The 14,931-nt window shown below is 52.1% G+C and overlaps 2 protein-coding genes across 8 annotated transcripts; both read right to left on the bottom strand.

Moving 5' to 3' along the window:
* Window positions 1-1,824: 1,824 nt before the first annotated feature.
* Window positions 1,825-5,963, bottom strand: LOC125975038 (uncharacterized). Of its 3 annotated transcripts, none has more exons than XM_049730285.2 (7): window positions 5,078-5,963; window positions 4,387-4,644; window positions 3,894-4,154; window positions 3,331-3,561; window positions 2,976-3,269; window positions 2,786-2,900; window positions 1,825-2,570 (listed from the first exon to the last, which is right to left on the bottom strand). In XM_049730285.2, the coding sequence occupies exons 1-6, from the start codon at window positions 5,121-5,123 to the stop codon at window positions 2,809-2,811; spliced, it is 1,182 nt and encodes a 393-aa protein (XP_049586242.1). In that variant the 5' UTR covers window positions 5,124-5,963; the 3' UTR covers window positions 1,825-2,570; window positions 2,786-2,808. The 3 variants fall into 3 exon arrangements, with proteins under 3 accessions (XP_049586242.1, XP_049586174.1, XP_049586097.1); XM_049730217.2 differs by having other exon boundaries at window positions 1,825-2,653; window positions 5,078-5,962; XM_049730140.2 differs by having other exon boundaries at window positions 1,825-2,661; window positions 5,078-5,961.
* Window positions 5,964-6,926: 963 nt separating this feature from the next.
* On the bottom strand, window positions 6,927-14,872 carry LOC125968859 (axoneme-associated protein mst101(2)). 5 transcript variants are annotated; one of them, XM_049720546.1, is made up of 12 exons: window positions 14,736-14,872; window positions 14,247-14,344; window positions 13,898-13,962; window positions 13,669-13,804; window positions 11,889-12,440; window positions 11,312-11,593; window positions 8,769-11,156; window positions 8,589-8,701; window positions 7,852-8,521; window positions 7,507-7,608; window positions 7,203-7,422; window positions 6,927-7,113 (listed from the first exon to the last, which is right to left on the bottom strand). In XM_049720546.1, exons 2-12 carry the CDS (start codon window positions 14,322-14,324, stop codon window positions 7,106-7,108), a joined length of 4,614 nt encoding a protein of 1,537 aa, XP_049576503.1. In that variant the 5' UTR covers window positions 14,325-14,344; window positions 14,736-14,872; the 3' UTR covers window positions 6,927-7,105. The 5 variants fall into 5 exon arrangements, with proteins under 5 accessions (XP_049576503.1, XP_049576584.1, XP_049576326.1 ...); XM_049720627.1 differs by having other exon boundaries at window positions 8,589-8,698; XM_049720369.1 differs by having other exon boundaries at window positions 8,589-8,705; window positions 8,770-11,156.
* Window positions 14,873-14,931: the final 59 nt, after the last annotated feature.

Raw genomic sequence — 14,931 nt, 5'->3', positions numbered from 1 at the left:
AGTCGTATGGTCGTATTTACTATGGATAAAAATGGCAACCCTTGTTTCATGTCCATTTTAAATGCTTAGTCATCTAAAGCAGCTGATCAGAGTAGATTCGGACATTTTCCAAAATTGTTGTTTCTTTTTTTTTTAATAACTAAGAACTCAATCGCTTTGACATTGTACTGGCCAAAAGTGTGCTTTGAGGTTTTCCGTATTTTGTCTTGTCAATTAGTCACTTGATCCACTTTTAATGGCACCAGAAATGAGAATGAACAAGAAATTGAAGAAAACATGGCAGGATATTCTATGCACCTCTGTGAAGAAGACACTCGATTTCCAAGAGGTTGCAACAGTTTACATTTGCAAATGCTCACCGCTACAATATTCCACGGGCTCTGAAAATGCGAGTTACTTTTACAACAGGCCCACGGGCTGGCTACACATGCGGGGGCGGGCGGGTCACACAAGGACATGTGCTATAAAAGCAAATGTATAATTAGTCGGCATATGTGACCTCGTCTGGATCAGTTCTAAAAGTTCCGAACAAATGTGGCCAAAGTTGTGGTTGTTTTTTGTGGTGCGTTTGTGGTCCGATGGAAATCAGAGTATGCAGTTCAGCCAGAGAACCTGGATTGTGCATTTTTCACCAATATAAAATACACAATCAAGTTGAGGTACCTCGACTGTGATAGCCACTCAGTTGCTGTCAGAACAGCAGAGCGTCTTCAAAAGTGACATTGTCGTAATATTTATAGCGCGAGTCCAAAACAGTAAACAGTCATGTTGATTATTTTGGATTTTAATCAATCACTTTCGGTAGTTTATTCCTTACACTGTCTAAAGCGTTTTTTAAAAAAATGCCTTTTATTTAAAAAAAGAAATACAATTAAAAGAATATTTAGTATTCCTTTTTATTCAATTATTCGACTCCATACATATATAGGAATAGGACTTCAATGTCATATAACTGATTTTAATATAGAAGCTGGCGTAACACTTCAGATTTTTGTTGGTGGTGTGCCTCGAGATTTTTTCCAATGAAAAGGTGTGCCGTGAATGAAAAAAGGTTGGGAAACACTGGCCTAGAGCAACAGTTTGTGTGTGTGTGTGGGGGGTGATTTGGTGAACCTGCAACCACCGAAAAAAATAAAAAATATTTGTATTTTTGTTAAATTATTATTTTCTTTAATTCTTATTTCTTTCTCGTCAATGGGTTTGTGAATTGGAGCGCTACGCCAGCATCAGCGTGCTCCGCCGCCCTCTAGCGGTGGGCGAGGGGAAGCAAAGCAGCGACTTGAATTTGGCCATCACGTGTGAGGAGTGAGTGGCTGAAACATAGGCTGCAAACGAAAAAAAAGTCCCTTCCGTTCGATTGAAGAGCGCACGCAAGAAAGTCGGATACAAAAATGCCACTTGTCAAAAAAGAAAAAATAATTGGACTGAAAAGCGCATGCGTGAAAATTTGAAACCAAACTCCCGCCTGTCTTTGGGCAAAAAAGACCCAAAAAAGTCTCAATTTGATGGAAGAGAGCATGCAAGAAAGTTGGGTCGCAAAATGCCACCTGTCTGATTGCACAGCGCTTGCAAGAGAGTTTCTTCCATGGCGGCGGCGGCGGCGGCGGGCCATTCAATCTTCTCAGAAAGTTTCCTCCATTCATCGCTGTGGAGGCGGCGGCGGGCCATTCAATCTTCTCAGAAAGTTTCCTCCATCAATCGCTGTGGAGGCGGCGGCGGCGGAGGGCCACTCCTTCTGTGCTCGTCTTCTCCATCTGTGGAAATGTCCCGCAATGCATCGCGCCGTTGACGGCGCCATTGACATCATCAAACAGCACCACCAAGTGGAATGAAGAAAGACTTTATTGTGGTTTCCAGTGGATACAGGACATGACACCAAGGCAAAGTTGCACCATCCAAATTCACGGCAATCCCTTCGCATACATGACACCAAGGCAAAGTTGCACCATCCAAGTTCACGGCAATCCAATGCAACGCGATGCCTCGCGATGCTGCATTTGTTGAAAGCAAATGCCAAAGTTGCACCATCCAATTGACCCAATCGTCCGATTGAGCCAGTCACGTTGACCACCTTCCAGCGCGTCCCAACAAAACGTTTGCCTGCCTGCCTGCCAACCTCCCTCCCCAATGCTAAGGTTGAGTGACATCATCCATTGTAAACCACATCATAAATTGATCATAACTCGAGTAGTAAGCATGCTAATAAACGGCGTAAATTGAAGACCAACCAACAAACAGTTGCAGCACGCAACCCAATCGCGTTGCCAACCTCCCTCCCCAACGCTAACGGTGAGTGACATCATCCATTGTAAATCATAATCGACGGAAGAAGTCGAAGAAAATTGAACGAGACCAAAAAAGCACAAACAGAAACAAAGCTTTCCCGCTTCACTCTCGGCCCCTCCCCTGCTGCAAACAAGTCCAAGGCCAACCGCTCAGGCGCCGGTGCCCTCCCTCCAGATGTGCGAGCGAGGGTCTCGTGCCGCCGTCAACGCCGCTGCCGCCGCCGCCTTCCCGCTTCTCCCGAGCCGCTGCTTTCTGGGTTTCGTGCTTTTTTTCCGGTCTTCTTGCTGCTGATACACAAATTCTTTTTATTGCTGAATGAATGGAAAGAGAAAAATGGAAGGGCCCGCGCGCCGCTGGCCTCCAGGATCTTCTCGTCTGAGGAAAAGCAGACAGACAGCCGCCGGTTGGGTTGGGCAAGGCAAGGCAAGGCAAGGCAAGGCAAGGCAAGGCAAGGCAGTGCAACGCGGCCACGGTGGACGGAAGGAAAACGGCGACTCACCCGGCCGGCCGGCCGGCCTCGGTCTACATCATCATCACCACGTAGAGCTCAATGAGGACGCTTATCACCAACAGAGCGACAGAGCAGGACGTGCCCTGGGTGGCTGCGCCTGGTGCTAGAGCAAAGATGGCAAACATTGGCGGCTGGGCGGGCGGGGCGGGGCTCCACCCACTGACGTGCAAGTACTCACTCGTAGTGCCGCCCGCGCCGGTGGGGGTACCGGTGGGGTCCACCTTTCCACCGACGCGCAAGAACTGGGAGGACTTGGTATTGTCCTGGCAGTCGGTGACCTTGCAACTGAACTCGCCTTTGGCCCCGGAGGCCAAATTGAACTTGGACGGATCACGGTCCACTGTGCCGTCGCTTGCTGTGACAGGCACGTTTCCGAACGTCAGCCACGCCCACGTTTTGACGGGACCGTCGGCGGTACACGTGAGGACGCTGGCGGTCCGTTCGATCGTGACCTTTGAGACGGCCTCGGGAGCTGTCAAAAACAGGAAAGTCGCGCTTTGCAATTTTTCTGGGATGGTGCTTTCCTTACTCACCTGCGTAGGTGTAGGGGAAGGAGGCGCTAGTCACCGCAGCACCACCGTGGTAGCCCTGGACCTCGCAGGCGTAGGGAGCAGACTTGTCGTCGACGGTCAACGTTTTCCCTTTAGAAGTCAGCTTAGCTCCGTCCTTGGTCCATTCGATGGTTTTGGCATCACCGGTGACCTCGCACTCTAAGGTCGCAACGCAGCCCACTCCCTTCTTGACGCTGGCCACGGAGACGGGAGCTGTTGGGAAGAGGAAACAAACCAGAGTCAATTTCAAGGGCAGGCATTTGCACTTTCTCACTTACAACAAACGCAGTCGTCGGGGAGGGCGGCCCTTCCAAAAAATGGCGGGCTGAACAGAGGCTGAAGGTGTGAAAACGTGCATTGATCAAGTCCATGTCAACACTTAGTTTGAACGGAGAACAAAATGGCGGCGGCGGCTCTTTGTCTTCGACGCGCGCCGCCCGCCGCAATAATCCCGTCGTCGTAGTCACTCAATCGTTTGAGCGGCTACCTCCGTCGACACTTTGCGGCGAGCGAAAGGAGCGCGAGGGCCGCGGCGCCAAACTTACTTTTGTCGCTGACGGTGACTGGAAATTCAGCGTTGTCTGCTGACTTCGTGGCCTTGTACGTCCCGCTTTGAGTTTTTTGCACGTTGAAGAGGCCCAACTCTTTCTTCTCGGCGGTGAACTTGGGCGGATCATCACCGAGAGTCTCCACGGAAGAGTCTCCTTTCGTCAAGCTCCAGGAGTCAGCACCATTACCCAGTTCGGAGTTCAAAAGTATGGAGCTACCGGTCCCGACCTGGCATTCCTCGTTTTTGGTGCACGTGACTGAAAAAGCCCAAAACAGTTGTATGAGTTATTCACCCCAGTATCCGAGCGCAGGCGGTCAAATCACAAAGTACACGCACGCAGATGGACTCGTCAAGTGACTGGCTCGCTTTTCAATTTGCTGCCAAAATCAACAATCAGCCAATCTTGCTGAATTGGAGCGAGCGAGCGCGCGCGCGCTGCTGTTTTCCCACCAAAAGCAGCCACCCGGGACGACAGTCGCGCGACTTACCGGCATCCACAATGATGGTGAACTTGCCCGTCGGTGAACCGTCTTTGGTGGCCAAGTACACGCCAGTGTGCTTTGCTGCCAGGGTGCCCGTCAACTTCTTTGAGGTTGGGTCTGCGGTCAGAGCACTGTCGACGGCAACGTTGGCTGTTCCGAAGTGCCACGCGTAGCCAGTATCGGGAGCTTCTATTTTGAGGCTGCTGTCAGCTGCGCAGAACACCACCTGATCCTTCACGCCGTCGCAGTTGCTACTTGTCAGATCTGGAAAAGCAGAGGTGGCCAGCGCATGCTCTTACTCGCACTGTGGACACCCAGCAGGCACAAAGCTACTTCAAGGCACAAGATAGATTTGAGCATGGAGCTTTGTTGTGCAGAGCCATTTTGCGCTCCGAATGCCTTTCGTTGTCACGCTACATACGTACGACTTGGTACGAGGAGATGAGAGCTGGCCAAAAGTATCAAAGCAATATGACAGATGAAAAATCCATCCATCCATCGACGACGACGTCCTTTAAATGCAATTGGCAAAAGGAAGGCGCAAAACATTGCAGGCGTCGCAACAACGTGGGCCTTTTTCAAAGCAACTTGTGATGACAATCAATTGAACGGCTTCAAGATGTGAAAATGGCGGCTTGACGCTTCGCCAATTGTCACCAACTTGGATCGGACTGCAAAGTGTAAAAAGTTCTCCTACCTGCCGTGTGGACGAACAAGAGCAGGGTGATTGTCACGAGCTTCATGCTGGCGGGCGGGCGGGCTGGCTAGTTGGATGGCTGGCTGGCGGGCGGGCTGGCTGGCTGGCTGGCTGGCTGGCTGGCGGGCTGGCGGGCTGGCGGGCGGGCTGGCTGGCTTTGGCTGGCTGGCTGCTCCGACTCGACAAGCGAATCGAATGAGTGTCGGACGCGAGCGCTTCCTGCTACCCGCAAGGTGCGTGACGTCACGGCGCTTTGACACGCACAGCGCACGCTCGCTTCGTTTGATCTCAAAGCGCCTGCCGCCAAGTTGTTGCAAAGCGACCGACCGACTTTGTTACGAGCGTCATCAGTGAAATAGTTCAAGAGTTCAAGACAAACAGGCCAACGAGTCAGGCAGGCAGGCAGGCAGGCAGGCCAATGTGCAAAAGGCATGATCGCGGTAAAGTGCCCGTCGCGTCTTCCCATCGATCTGGAAAAACAACAACAACAACAACAACACGGCAAGATGATGGCAATCAAGTGCCCATCCCAACTTGCCATCTATCTGGAAAAACAAAAAAGTCATGCTCGAGCTGACTGTTATCCTTCGTCCAGCGGTTGCGTAAGAGCATCACAACGCGATCAGCACGCCTTCTTTCAAACGCATTCAAAAGAAACAAAGATGTGGATTGCTTTGATTTTGGCACACCATCCTTTCCCGGTTATTGGCGAGGGAATGATGTCATTGGAATCAAGCAACTTTGAAGCCATTTGCAATGGAAACGTCTGGAATGGCAATCGTAAGGACGGAACGTGCTTTTCTCTCCGGCTTGAGCAACAACGTCGTCAGAAGTCAAAGCCTTCGAACGGCTCGAGTGTCACTTTGCGATCGGGCCAGCGCTGCCTCCTCCTCCGCCGCCGCCGCCACTTTGCATCAGAGGACAAAGGTAAAGCTGAACCGCTCCACAGAGCCCCCCCCCCCCAACCACCTGCGAGCTTTCTGCAGGCCAATGTTGCATCATCTTCATGGCTGCTGTTGGCAAAGGGATGGATGGATGGCAAATATCTACTCTCATGGTTGCCGCAGGAGTCATTGAGGAATGCGTCCGGGAGGGATCATTAGTCACACACACACAATTTGTTCGCTTTATTTGTTCATGTAAATAAGAACTTTGGAGCCCGCCACCGTTTCGCAATTGCACTCAAGTGCAATCTCTCTCTCTCTCTCTCGGCCGCTGATAGATGTATGGCGAGCACTTAGATGCACACTTGCAACATTTTGGGATGGTGAACAGACCGCTGGTCCGACTCAAGGTTCCTCACAACCGACATAAGCACACTAGAAATCACCAGGCGAGCTATCAATAGCTTTATTTTCATTCCATCTGTTTGAGGCTCGACGTTTTCGATTTTCGTCATCGTTTCAGCCAAACGGTCAGAGAAGGAAAGCAAAACATAACTCCCTCACTCACAGAAGAAAGATCGGGTGGCGCCGTCTTGCGGACATGGGTGGTATTGCGCTCTCGTCTGAGCTCACTTGCCACGGCTGAAATGCATCGCTAAGAATCGAAGAGACCGCTGACCTCGTCAACCTATATACAAGCAAAAGCTTAACCCGTAAAGCAGTAAAGCCTTTTTTTTCCCCCTGACGATTTCTTTTTGCAACTACATTCCATTGAACTGCGCTTGGCCGACGGCCTGCATTGGGCGGCGCAAATCTTGAAGCCCCTTTGAACGTTTCATTCACTCATTGCTTTTGCCACCAACCCCCCCCCCCCCCCCCCCCCCCACCCAAAAAAATGCCATTCCCATTCCGGGTTCCTGGACAACGTACTGCAGAGACGACAAGTGGGGAAAAAATAAAAACGCTCACAGAAAAAGCCAGACAAACGTGGCGGTTTATGTTCAAGCGCGCGTGACAGAGTACAACGGAAACAGAGTGCGGCTAAGGTGAATAAATACAAACGTCCGATCAAGACGAACATCTTGTTTGCGTTCAAGTTTCCATGGGAATCGTGCGGACGTGGGTCGCTCCCATCCGCCAGAAGCTAGTCCGCTGTGAAGAAGATCGAAAAGGATGGTCAGACGCACGGCAGGCGGGCGGCAAAGAGGCACCGACCGATGCGTCGCCCGCCGAGAACAAACCTGAAGGCGCGTGGCATCCGTCGTCCTTCTCGCCTCCCGCCTCCTTTTCCTTCATCTTGCAGCGCTGCGCCTCCTCGCGTTCCTTCTCCTTCAGCAGCGAGCGCAGGAAGGCGGCGCTCACAACCTCCTCGCCCTCGCCGAGGAGGAAGGCGTTCTTGAAGCGGTTGTACAACATGGCCGCCTTGTCCATGATGTCCTGGTTGGCGCGGTAGAAGCGCATCTGCGGCGAGAGGTATTCAAGTGATTGCGTCTAGAGGCCACAAGATGGCAGCAGAGCTACACAATCAAAAAGACACGCGCTTACCTTCCTGAGAGTGGAGATGAGCTCGCTGTGTCTGTGGACGTGCTGTGACGTTACGTAGACGCCGCTGAGCTGATCCAACGCCGCCAAACACTTGGCAACATCCTAAGCGGGTGACAAAAAAAAAAAAAAAAAAAAGCAGAGCCAGGTGCACACACGTGAGACCGCTGTTTTGAGTTTGACTTCCATTTTTGTTACTTTTTCCATAATTGTTTGAGTAAAGTTGTTCTGACTATTTGTCGAGAGAAAATGGGCAAACCAAGGTTGAAATTTGCTTCATGAACCAGCCCAGCCGCTAGATGGCACTGATGGTCTAAATAGAGTTTTCTATTTTGTTGGCGGTCCTACCGGGTTGTCGCTTTTGAGCGAGATGCGGATGTCTCCGTGGATTCTGTGCAGGGTGGAATCGGTGGGCGTCAAGTTCACGTTGTTCTTGTGCTGCTGGTGATTCTCTCCGGAGTCGCAACGCTGATTGTCGTGCACGTTGGCTTTGCGGCTCCTGCTGCTACTTTGCTGCTTGGCGTCCTTGTGCGGCGGCGGCGGCGGCGGCAGCTCATTGCTTTGCCTCTTGCCCGCCTTTGCGACGGCGTCGTCTTTGTCGTCGCCGCGCTTGGTGGCGGCTTTCTCGTCGTCCGTCAAGACTCGTTGCGGCTTCCTCTCCTCTTCGGAGCTTAGGTCCGCCGTCCTCACGGTGTTTGCGGCGGCGGGCGCCTTCTCCTCCTCCTCCGGCGGCGGCGCCGCCGTGGCTCCGCCCATCATGGTCTTCACCTGAACCTTGGTGGTTGCTTTCACAATTTTGCCAATCAACTTCTTGGCATCTTTCTTCTGCAGCTCGTCCTCCGACGGCGGCGGCCGACTGTCTTTGACTTTGCCGTCGCTTTGTTTGGCCGCCGTGTTTGTATTTTCCGCGACGGGTGGACTCGCCGTCGCGGGCGGCTGCGTCCTCTTCTTTCTGGCGTTGGATTCTTTGAGCGTGTGGCCCCGCGGCCGCTTGGCCTTGGCTCTGATGGCGGCCTTCCTGTCGGGACAAAGAGCAAAGGGGTCAGAGGCGGCGGCGATGGGCCCGGCCGGACGTGTGCGCTCACGTGAAGCTCTTGGTGCCGGCGTCCCTGCGCTTGGCGCCCCTGCTGGCCTTGAGCAGACCTCGCAGCGACTTGAGGACGCTCTCCCGCTTGGCCGCCAGCCGCCGCCGCCGCTGCTGCGGACCAACGCGGTTGTCAGCTCGACTCATGCAAGACGCAGAGAAGCCGCGCGAGAAGCCTCACCTCTTCTTCCGCGGCGTCGCTTTGGTCCATGGCCGCGACCGCTTTCCTCGACCTCCTCTTCTTCTCTCCTCGGGTTTCCTGGTCCATCCTGGGCTTGCTCCGGCTTTTGCAGTTCTCTCGATCGGCTCTCTGGTGGCCGTCTCGCCGGGCGTCGGCGCTGGTCACCTTCCCGCGTTGCTCCTCGGGCGGCCTGCTTTTCCCTGCCGCCGCCGCCGCCGCCGTGACCTCGGGCTTGCCTTCCTGGTGTCCTAGGCGCTTGCTCTGGTCTTTTTCAACTGGTCTTCTCTGCCTCTTGCCTCCTCCTGGGCCGGGCGTGGACTCCTCTGCCGGCAACTCCGGCTTTGCTTTCTGGCCTCCCTCCCGGTTGGTCTTCTCCTTTTGGCCTTCTTTTCGTTTCCTCTTCTCTCCTCGGCTCGCCTCCTCCGTGGTCGCCTTTGTCTTTCCTTCCTGGCCTCCCGCCTGCTTGCCGTCATCCTTTTGGCCTCCTCTTAGGCTCACCGTGGACTCCTCTGTGGTCTTGGCTTCCTTTCCTGGCGTCTGCTTGGCCACATCTTTTTGGCCTTCCTTTGTCTTGGCCTTCTCTCCTGGGCATAGGGCGGACTCCTCTGAAGTCACCTTTGTCTTTCCTTCCTGGCCTCCCGCCGGCTTGTTCTCCTCCTCTCTGTCTCCTTTTGTCCTCATCTTTCCTTCTCGTCTCAACGTGGACTCCTCCGTCGTGGTCCTCTCGGTATTTCCTTCCTTGCCTCCCGTCTGCTTGGTCTCCTCTTTTTCGCCTTCTCCGTGGCTGGATCTTGACTCCTCTGTCCTCGCCTTTGTCTTTCCTTCCTTGCTCTCCTCCTTTTTCCCTTCTTTTGCCTTTGCCTGGTCTCCTCGGCCAGGCCTGAACTCGTCAGTCGTCACCTTGGTGTGCTTGGCCTCCGCCCGTTCTTTCCTTTTTGTCCCGCCGTCTCGGCCAGGCATGGACTCCTCCGTCGTGGCCTTTGTCTTTCCTTCCTCGTCTCCGAACCGCTCGGTGTGGTCGCTTTGGTGGCCTTGTGGGCTGGCTGTTGACTCACCTGCGGTCCCTTGCGGTTTTCCTTCCTTGCCATCCGACGGCTCGGTCTCTTCCTTTCCCCCTTCTTTTGTCTTCTCCCCAAGTGTGGAGCCCTGCGCCGTTGCCTTTCCTTCCTCATCTCCTAAGTTCTCGCTCCTTTCCTTTGTCTTCTCTCCGAGTGTGGAGCCCTCCGCCGTTGCCTTTGTCTTTCCTTCCTCGTCTCCCAACTGCTTGGTCTCTTCCTTTTTGCCCTCGTTTGTCTTCTCTTCTGAGGTGAGCGGGGAGTCCTCGGCCGTCGCCCTGGTCTTTGCTTGCTCGTCTCCTGACCGCTTGTTCTCCTCCCTTTGGTTTGTTTCTGTCCCGTCTTCTTGGCTAGGTGCCGGATCACCCTGCGTCTTTGCTAGCCTGTCTCCTCGTCGCTTGGCCTCCTCCTTTCTGGCTTCTTTTGTCTTTGACTTCTGGCCTGGGCGAGGCGTCGTCTGGTGCGTGGTCAACATTGTCTTTCCTTCCTCACCTGCTATCTGCTTGGTGTCTTCCCTCGCTTTACGTTTCGTCTTCCCTTCTGGGCCAGACGCTTCCTCGGCCGTGGCCTCCGTTCTTGCGTCTGCGCTTCTCTTCTGCTCGGTCTCCTCCTTTCTCTTTCCTTCTCGGCTAGGTAGCGACTGCATGGCCTCTGTCTTTCCTTCCTGTTTGGTCTCCTCCTTCTTTCCTTCTTTGGCCTGTGCCTGGTCTCCTTGACAAGGCGACGTCTCCTCCGTGGTGGCCTCAATCTTTTCTTGCACGGTGTCATCTCTTTTTCTCCGACTCGGTGTCGTCTCCTCCGCCGCCGCCGGCTCCGTCTTCCCTTCTTTGTCGCTCTTCTGCTTGGTCTCCTCCTTTCCCCCGACTTTTTTCTTTCCTTCTCGGCTCGGTAGCGCCTTTTCTAGCTCACCTTCCCGCTTGGTCTCCTTTCTCTTCCGCTTGCCTCCTCGGCTCAAGGTGGACTCCTGGGTCGCCACCTCCGCCTTTCCCTTCTCGGCTCCTTCCTGCTTTTCCCCGTCGACTCTCATTTTCTTCCCTCCTCTGCGCGCTGTCGACACCTCCGGCATCATCTTTGTCCTTCCTTTCTCGCCTCCTTCCTGCTCCGCCTCCTCTTTTTTCTTCCTCTTCCCTCCTCGGCGGCCAGGTGTCAACTTCTCCATCTTAGCATCCCGCTCATCTTTAGCGCCGTCGTCGATGCCGGACGCTTGCGTGGCGGCAGGTTGGGCCTGATCGGCCATTTTGGGAGCAGACGCTGCACCGTGGGAGTCGGCTGGTGTGTTTGCGCTGGCGGGAGACGGGAAGTCGTGTGTCCTTTTTGATGGCTCAACTGCAACCTGGCGAGACAAACAAAAACAGCTGACTATGGTTGGATGGTTTCATTTTTGGGGTCCGCGCGGACGGCGACCACATCAAAAGAAAACGAAATAGCGAGCCATGAAGCCAAGAATTGATATCAGGAGTTTTTTTTTAATTGTTTAAACTTAAATACCTGGCTCTCCTCTCTGCGGATTTTCCTCGGCCGTCCCGGCTTCCTCTTCACCACGGGCGCCGATGTTGGCGTCTGTGTCGAGACGCCGTCTCCCGGCGCCGAAGCTTCCTGTGCAGTTGCGAGGTCACCCGCTGGCGTCGGTGCAGGCGGTCTGGCCGGCTCGCTGGCCGACTTGTGAGTGTCCGGGGTCTTTGCGGGGATGCATTTGACCACGCAGGGCTTCAGTCGCAGCGTGCTAGCGGTCACATGCGCGCCGCTCGGCGCCGTCTGGCTTTCTTTGGCCTTGCGGGGATGAGGCAAAGGAGGCAACTTTTATACGACTCATTTCCCCCCCCCCCTTCATTCAAATTTGAAGGCAGCCATGTGTGGCACACGATGTTTCGAAATGTCATTTTTCATTACCGAGTCAATTGCGTCCAATTCTACTATGAGTATATATATGTCTGAAAGTGTTTTACTTTTCTTTTCTTTTCTTTTCAATGGCGTGTGCATTTTTGTTACTCGCATCAGTCACTTATCTCCACAGAGAGTGAAGGCTCAGTGGAATTTTTCTTTTTGGGTAGATGCACATGCCAACCTGCAGTACGTCGCTCTTGGTTTCTGCCGGGATGTTCCTCGGCCGTCCTCGTCTCTGCGGCCATCCTCGTCTCCGTGGCGTCGATCCTGGCGTCTGACCCGCCACGCCACCTTTGACCATGGAGGCGTCCTGTCGGGTTTGAGTATCGATTTTCTTTTCCTCCAGTTGCACTTGCGCGGATGACCTGAATGAAGATCTTCTCAGAGTTTTTGTCACCGGCTCACTTTTTGTCCCGCTGTCGGATGCGGTCACAGCGCTCGCCGGCTGGCTCGCCGGCTGGCTCGCGCTCGCCAACTCGTTGGCGCCGCTCAGGTGATCGTGCAGAGTCTTGGCCGGGACGCATTTGACCACACACTCCTTCAGGAGCAAGGTGCTGCTGGTGCGGCTAGCCGCCTCCGAAGACGTTTTCACAGCAGCGCCGTTTGCATCGGCGCCTCCGGGCGAGCTTTCGACTGCGGCAGTTGTTTTTTTCGTGGCGGAAGCCGGTATTGCGGCTGGGCAGGTTGTTTTCGAAGTGGCAACTGGTTTCGCAGGTGGACTTTTAGCTGCAAACTGAGACGAACACAAGGACAAAAAAAAAAAAAAGAGAGAGAGAGAATTTGCACTTGCTGTAATCATTTCATCTCTCGTTAACTTTCCAGGTTTGTTGACTTGAAGCGGAACAAAGCACCTCAAATTTTCATGGTTGATTAGTAGCAGCGACAATTATGGCTGGACAATTTTGAAAAATAATCCAATTGTGATTTTCACCCCTCAATATTGAGATTTAACCTGCAGTTATTTTGATCAGGTGATCTTTCTGATGTTTTATTTGTTTTGCTCTGATAGGATGCGATTATGCTAAAACAAATGCAAATGAACCCGGAATAAATCTAAAAAATAGTTGATTTTACTTTCATCGACTTGCAGATTCTTCACCCTTTACTCGAACTCCAGAAAATTCCACCCAACAAATGTGGCCTGAAGCCAGGTTAGCAAATCATAAATTGTATCACAACAACAACGCAGGCAAATCTGTGGCTTTATCACATCGCCATTCCATTTTGTATGAAAAAAATGAAAAGCAAACAGACGTACGTTTATTGGATGATGTGGCACTAACTGAGTTTTTTTTCCTTTGAAATGAAACTGGAAAGGGGGGGGGGGGGGGTCGTCTTACATTCAGGGTCCAGACAAAGGCTTTTTTCAAACTTGAAAAAGAGGGGGTCATCTTATATTCGGGCCAATACGGTACTTTAGCGAGGCACGGAATTCAGAAATGTTACTGCTCCGAGCACTACTTCTACGTCAACAGCACACTGTTGAGCGGCTACCTCGGGCCTTACTGCAAAACCTAGAAGACGGCTCGGCTAGCTCGGTCCGAGCGAGCCGCAGTCCTGCCTGTTTTCCAGTTCTCCACGCCGCAGCGCACCGAATTCAAATCAGCTCATCAGCAATCTCCGTAAATTCTCCATTATGACAAACCTGATCGTTTCAATCAAGTGCGCGAAGGAGAGAAACTTTTCAGCACGGCAGATTTTGTAAAGTCCCAATGAATTGACTATGACAGTGTAGCACAAAAGCAAAACTACATTTGTGTGTATTTGGGGTTTACTTTCACACTTTCACTTAGATTCCATCGATTAGTTTCAATGAACGAGATTGAAATTTGAGATGGTTCATTTTTATCTAAGCAAGGCTAGAAACAATGATAAACAATTCTCTTGCGACTATAACTACAGTAGCATGAAGAAATTATGATATCTTAGTTATGGCCAAAATTGATAATAGAGACACTGACTGTGGATTTCTTGCCGATTCCGGGTGTGTTCTGGATCTCCCACATGCCCTCGGAGAAGCCTTTAAGTCGAACGCCGGTGCCGTACTTCAACTTATTCCCAGAGAATGGGACCAGGTTTTCCGGCAGGAGGTGACCTCTAAAGAAAAAAAAAAAGAGAAAAAGCCCATGATTTTATTTGACAGAAACAGATTGCAGTTGATGTCGCACACAGGAATAGACGTGTACATACATCTGATGGGTCCCGAAAAAGAAGACACCAAGTCTCTTCTTGTGTGCCTCATCCAATTTACAGACCTGCCAAGAATGAACAAGATACAAAATGAAGTTTCCCAAAATAAATCAATAAAATGCTCACCGTAAAGATTTTATTTTTCCACCCAGTGTGAAGAACATAGTTTGGAGTGTTTGAATGAGACTTTTTGTGTCAGAATATTTGATGCATATGACTTGTTACTATTTGCTAGGGGTTTTTGTTACATTACGTTTTGGGGTTAACGTTGGGAGCTGAATGTGCGAATCCACGCGTGTGGTGTTTTTCTTCTTTTTGTGTCCTTGTGTGCGTGCGTGCGTGCGTTTACCCTGGCAGGCCAGTGAGGGTAGCCCTTCATTTTGGCGAACACGAGGTCGCCTGGTTTAAACTGCTGTTTTCCCGGCATTTTGCTGCGTCAAAACTGTCCTGTGCAATTCAAATCCACAAAAGTGAAGGGAGACAAAACAAAAACGTCATGTTTATGTTCATTCCCTACTTATACACACACACACACACACACACACACACACACGATGTAACCACCACGATTGTCGTTTCGGTGTCAAACTTTCGCACTGAACAAAATACACCAAATGGGATTCGAGCGGTACCCAACACGTGCTTCGTGGTAGATTAAACGGAAACAGAATTAACGTGAAACGCGCGTCATTAGCAGCAAGCTAGGTTCGATTGTTTACAAGCGTGCTAGCAGTGATGCTAATAGGCAGCCATTCGGCTCTGTGGAGAACTTAAGAGTTAACTCGACGTCGCGTTTAGTCGTCGGACGCGTGGGAAGGCAAACGAAGGCTTTACTTACCCAGTAATTATAACAAGTCTGACAATTACCACTGCGAAAAGAAAATGCTTCCGCGCCACCGGAAGCTTACCGGTTACTACGTTACGTGTCACGTGACTGAAGCAGGCCGACCTGCCCGCGCTCATTTCCGGCTTCACCTGACCGCGTTCAGGGGTCAAAGTTGAACGTGCCTTTGTAAAGCAATAAATGCTGCGAG

The sequence above is a fragment of the Syngnathus scovelli genome, chromosome 1, assembly GCF_024217435.2.
Source record: "Syngnathus scovelli strain Florida chromosome 1, RoL_Ssco_1.2, whole genome shotgun sequence".
In the NCBI taxonomy this organism is placed as follows: Eukaryota; Metazoa; Chordata; class Actinopteri; order Syngnathiformes; family Syngnathidae; genus Syngnathus; species Syngnathus scovelli.
This window is presented reverse-complemented; position numbering and strand designations above follow the sequence as displayed.

What these genes read in the sequence shown, in the direction of transcription:
- LOC125975038 (XM_049730285.2), bottom strand. Translation starts at nt 5,123, where the DNA reads ATGAAGCTCGTGACAATCACCCTGCTCTTGTTCGTCCACACGGCAG. An exon ending in CTTGTTCGTCCACACGGCAG is followed by an intron (nt 4,645 to 5,077) that starts GTAGGAGAACTT and finishes CTGCTTTTCCAG; the next exon opens with ATCTGACAAGTAGCAACTGC. An exon ending in AGTCACCGTCAGCGACAAAA is followed by an intron (nt 3,562 to 3,893) that starts GTAAGTTTGGCG and finishes TCTTCCCAACAG; the next exon opens with CTCCCGTCTCCGTGGCCAGC.
- LOC125968859 (XM_049720369.1), bottom strand. Translation starts at nt 14,324, where the DNA reads ATGCCGGGAAAACAGCAGTTTAAACCAGGCGACCTCGTGTTCGCCAAA. An exon ending in GAATCGGCAAGAAATCCACA is followed by an intron (nt 12,441 to 13,668) that starts GTCAGTGTCTCT and finishes TGTTCGTCTCAG; the next exon opens with TTTGCAGCTAAAAGTCCACC. An exon ending in TCATCTCCACTCTCAGGAAG is followed by an intron (nt 7,423 to 7,506) that starts GTAAGCGCGTGT and finishes CTCTCGCCGCAG; the next exon opens with ATGCGCTTCTACCGCGCCAA.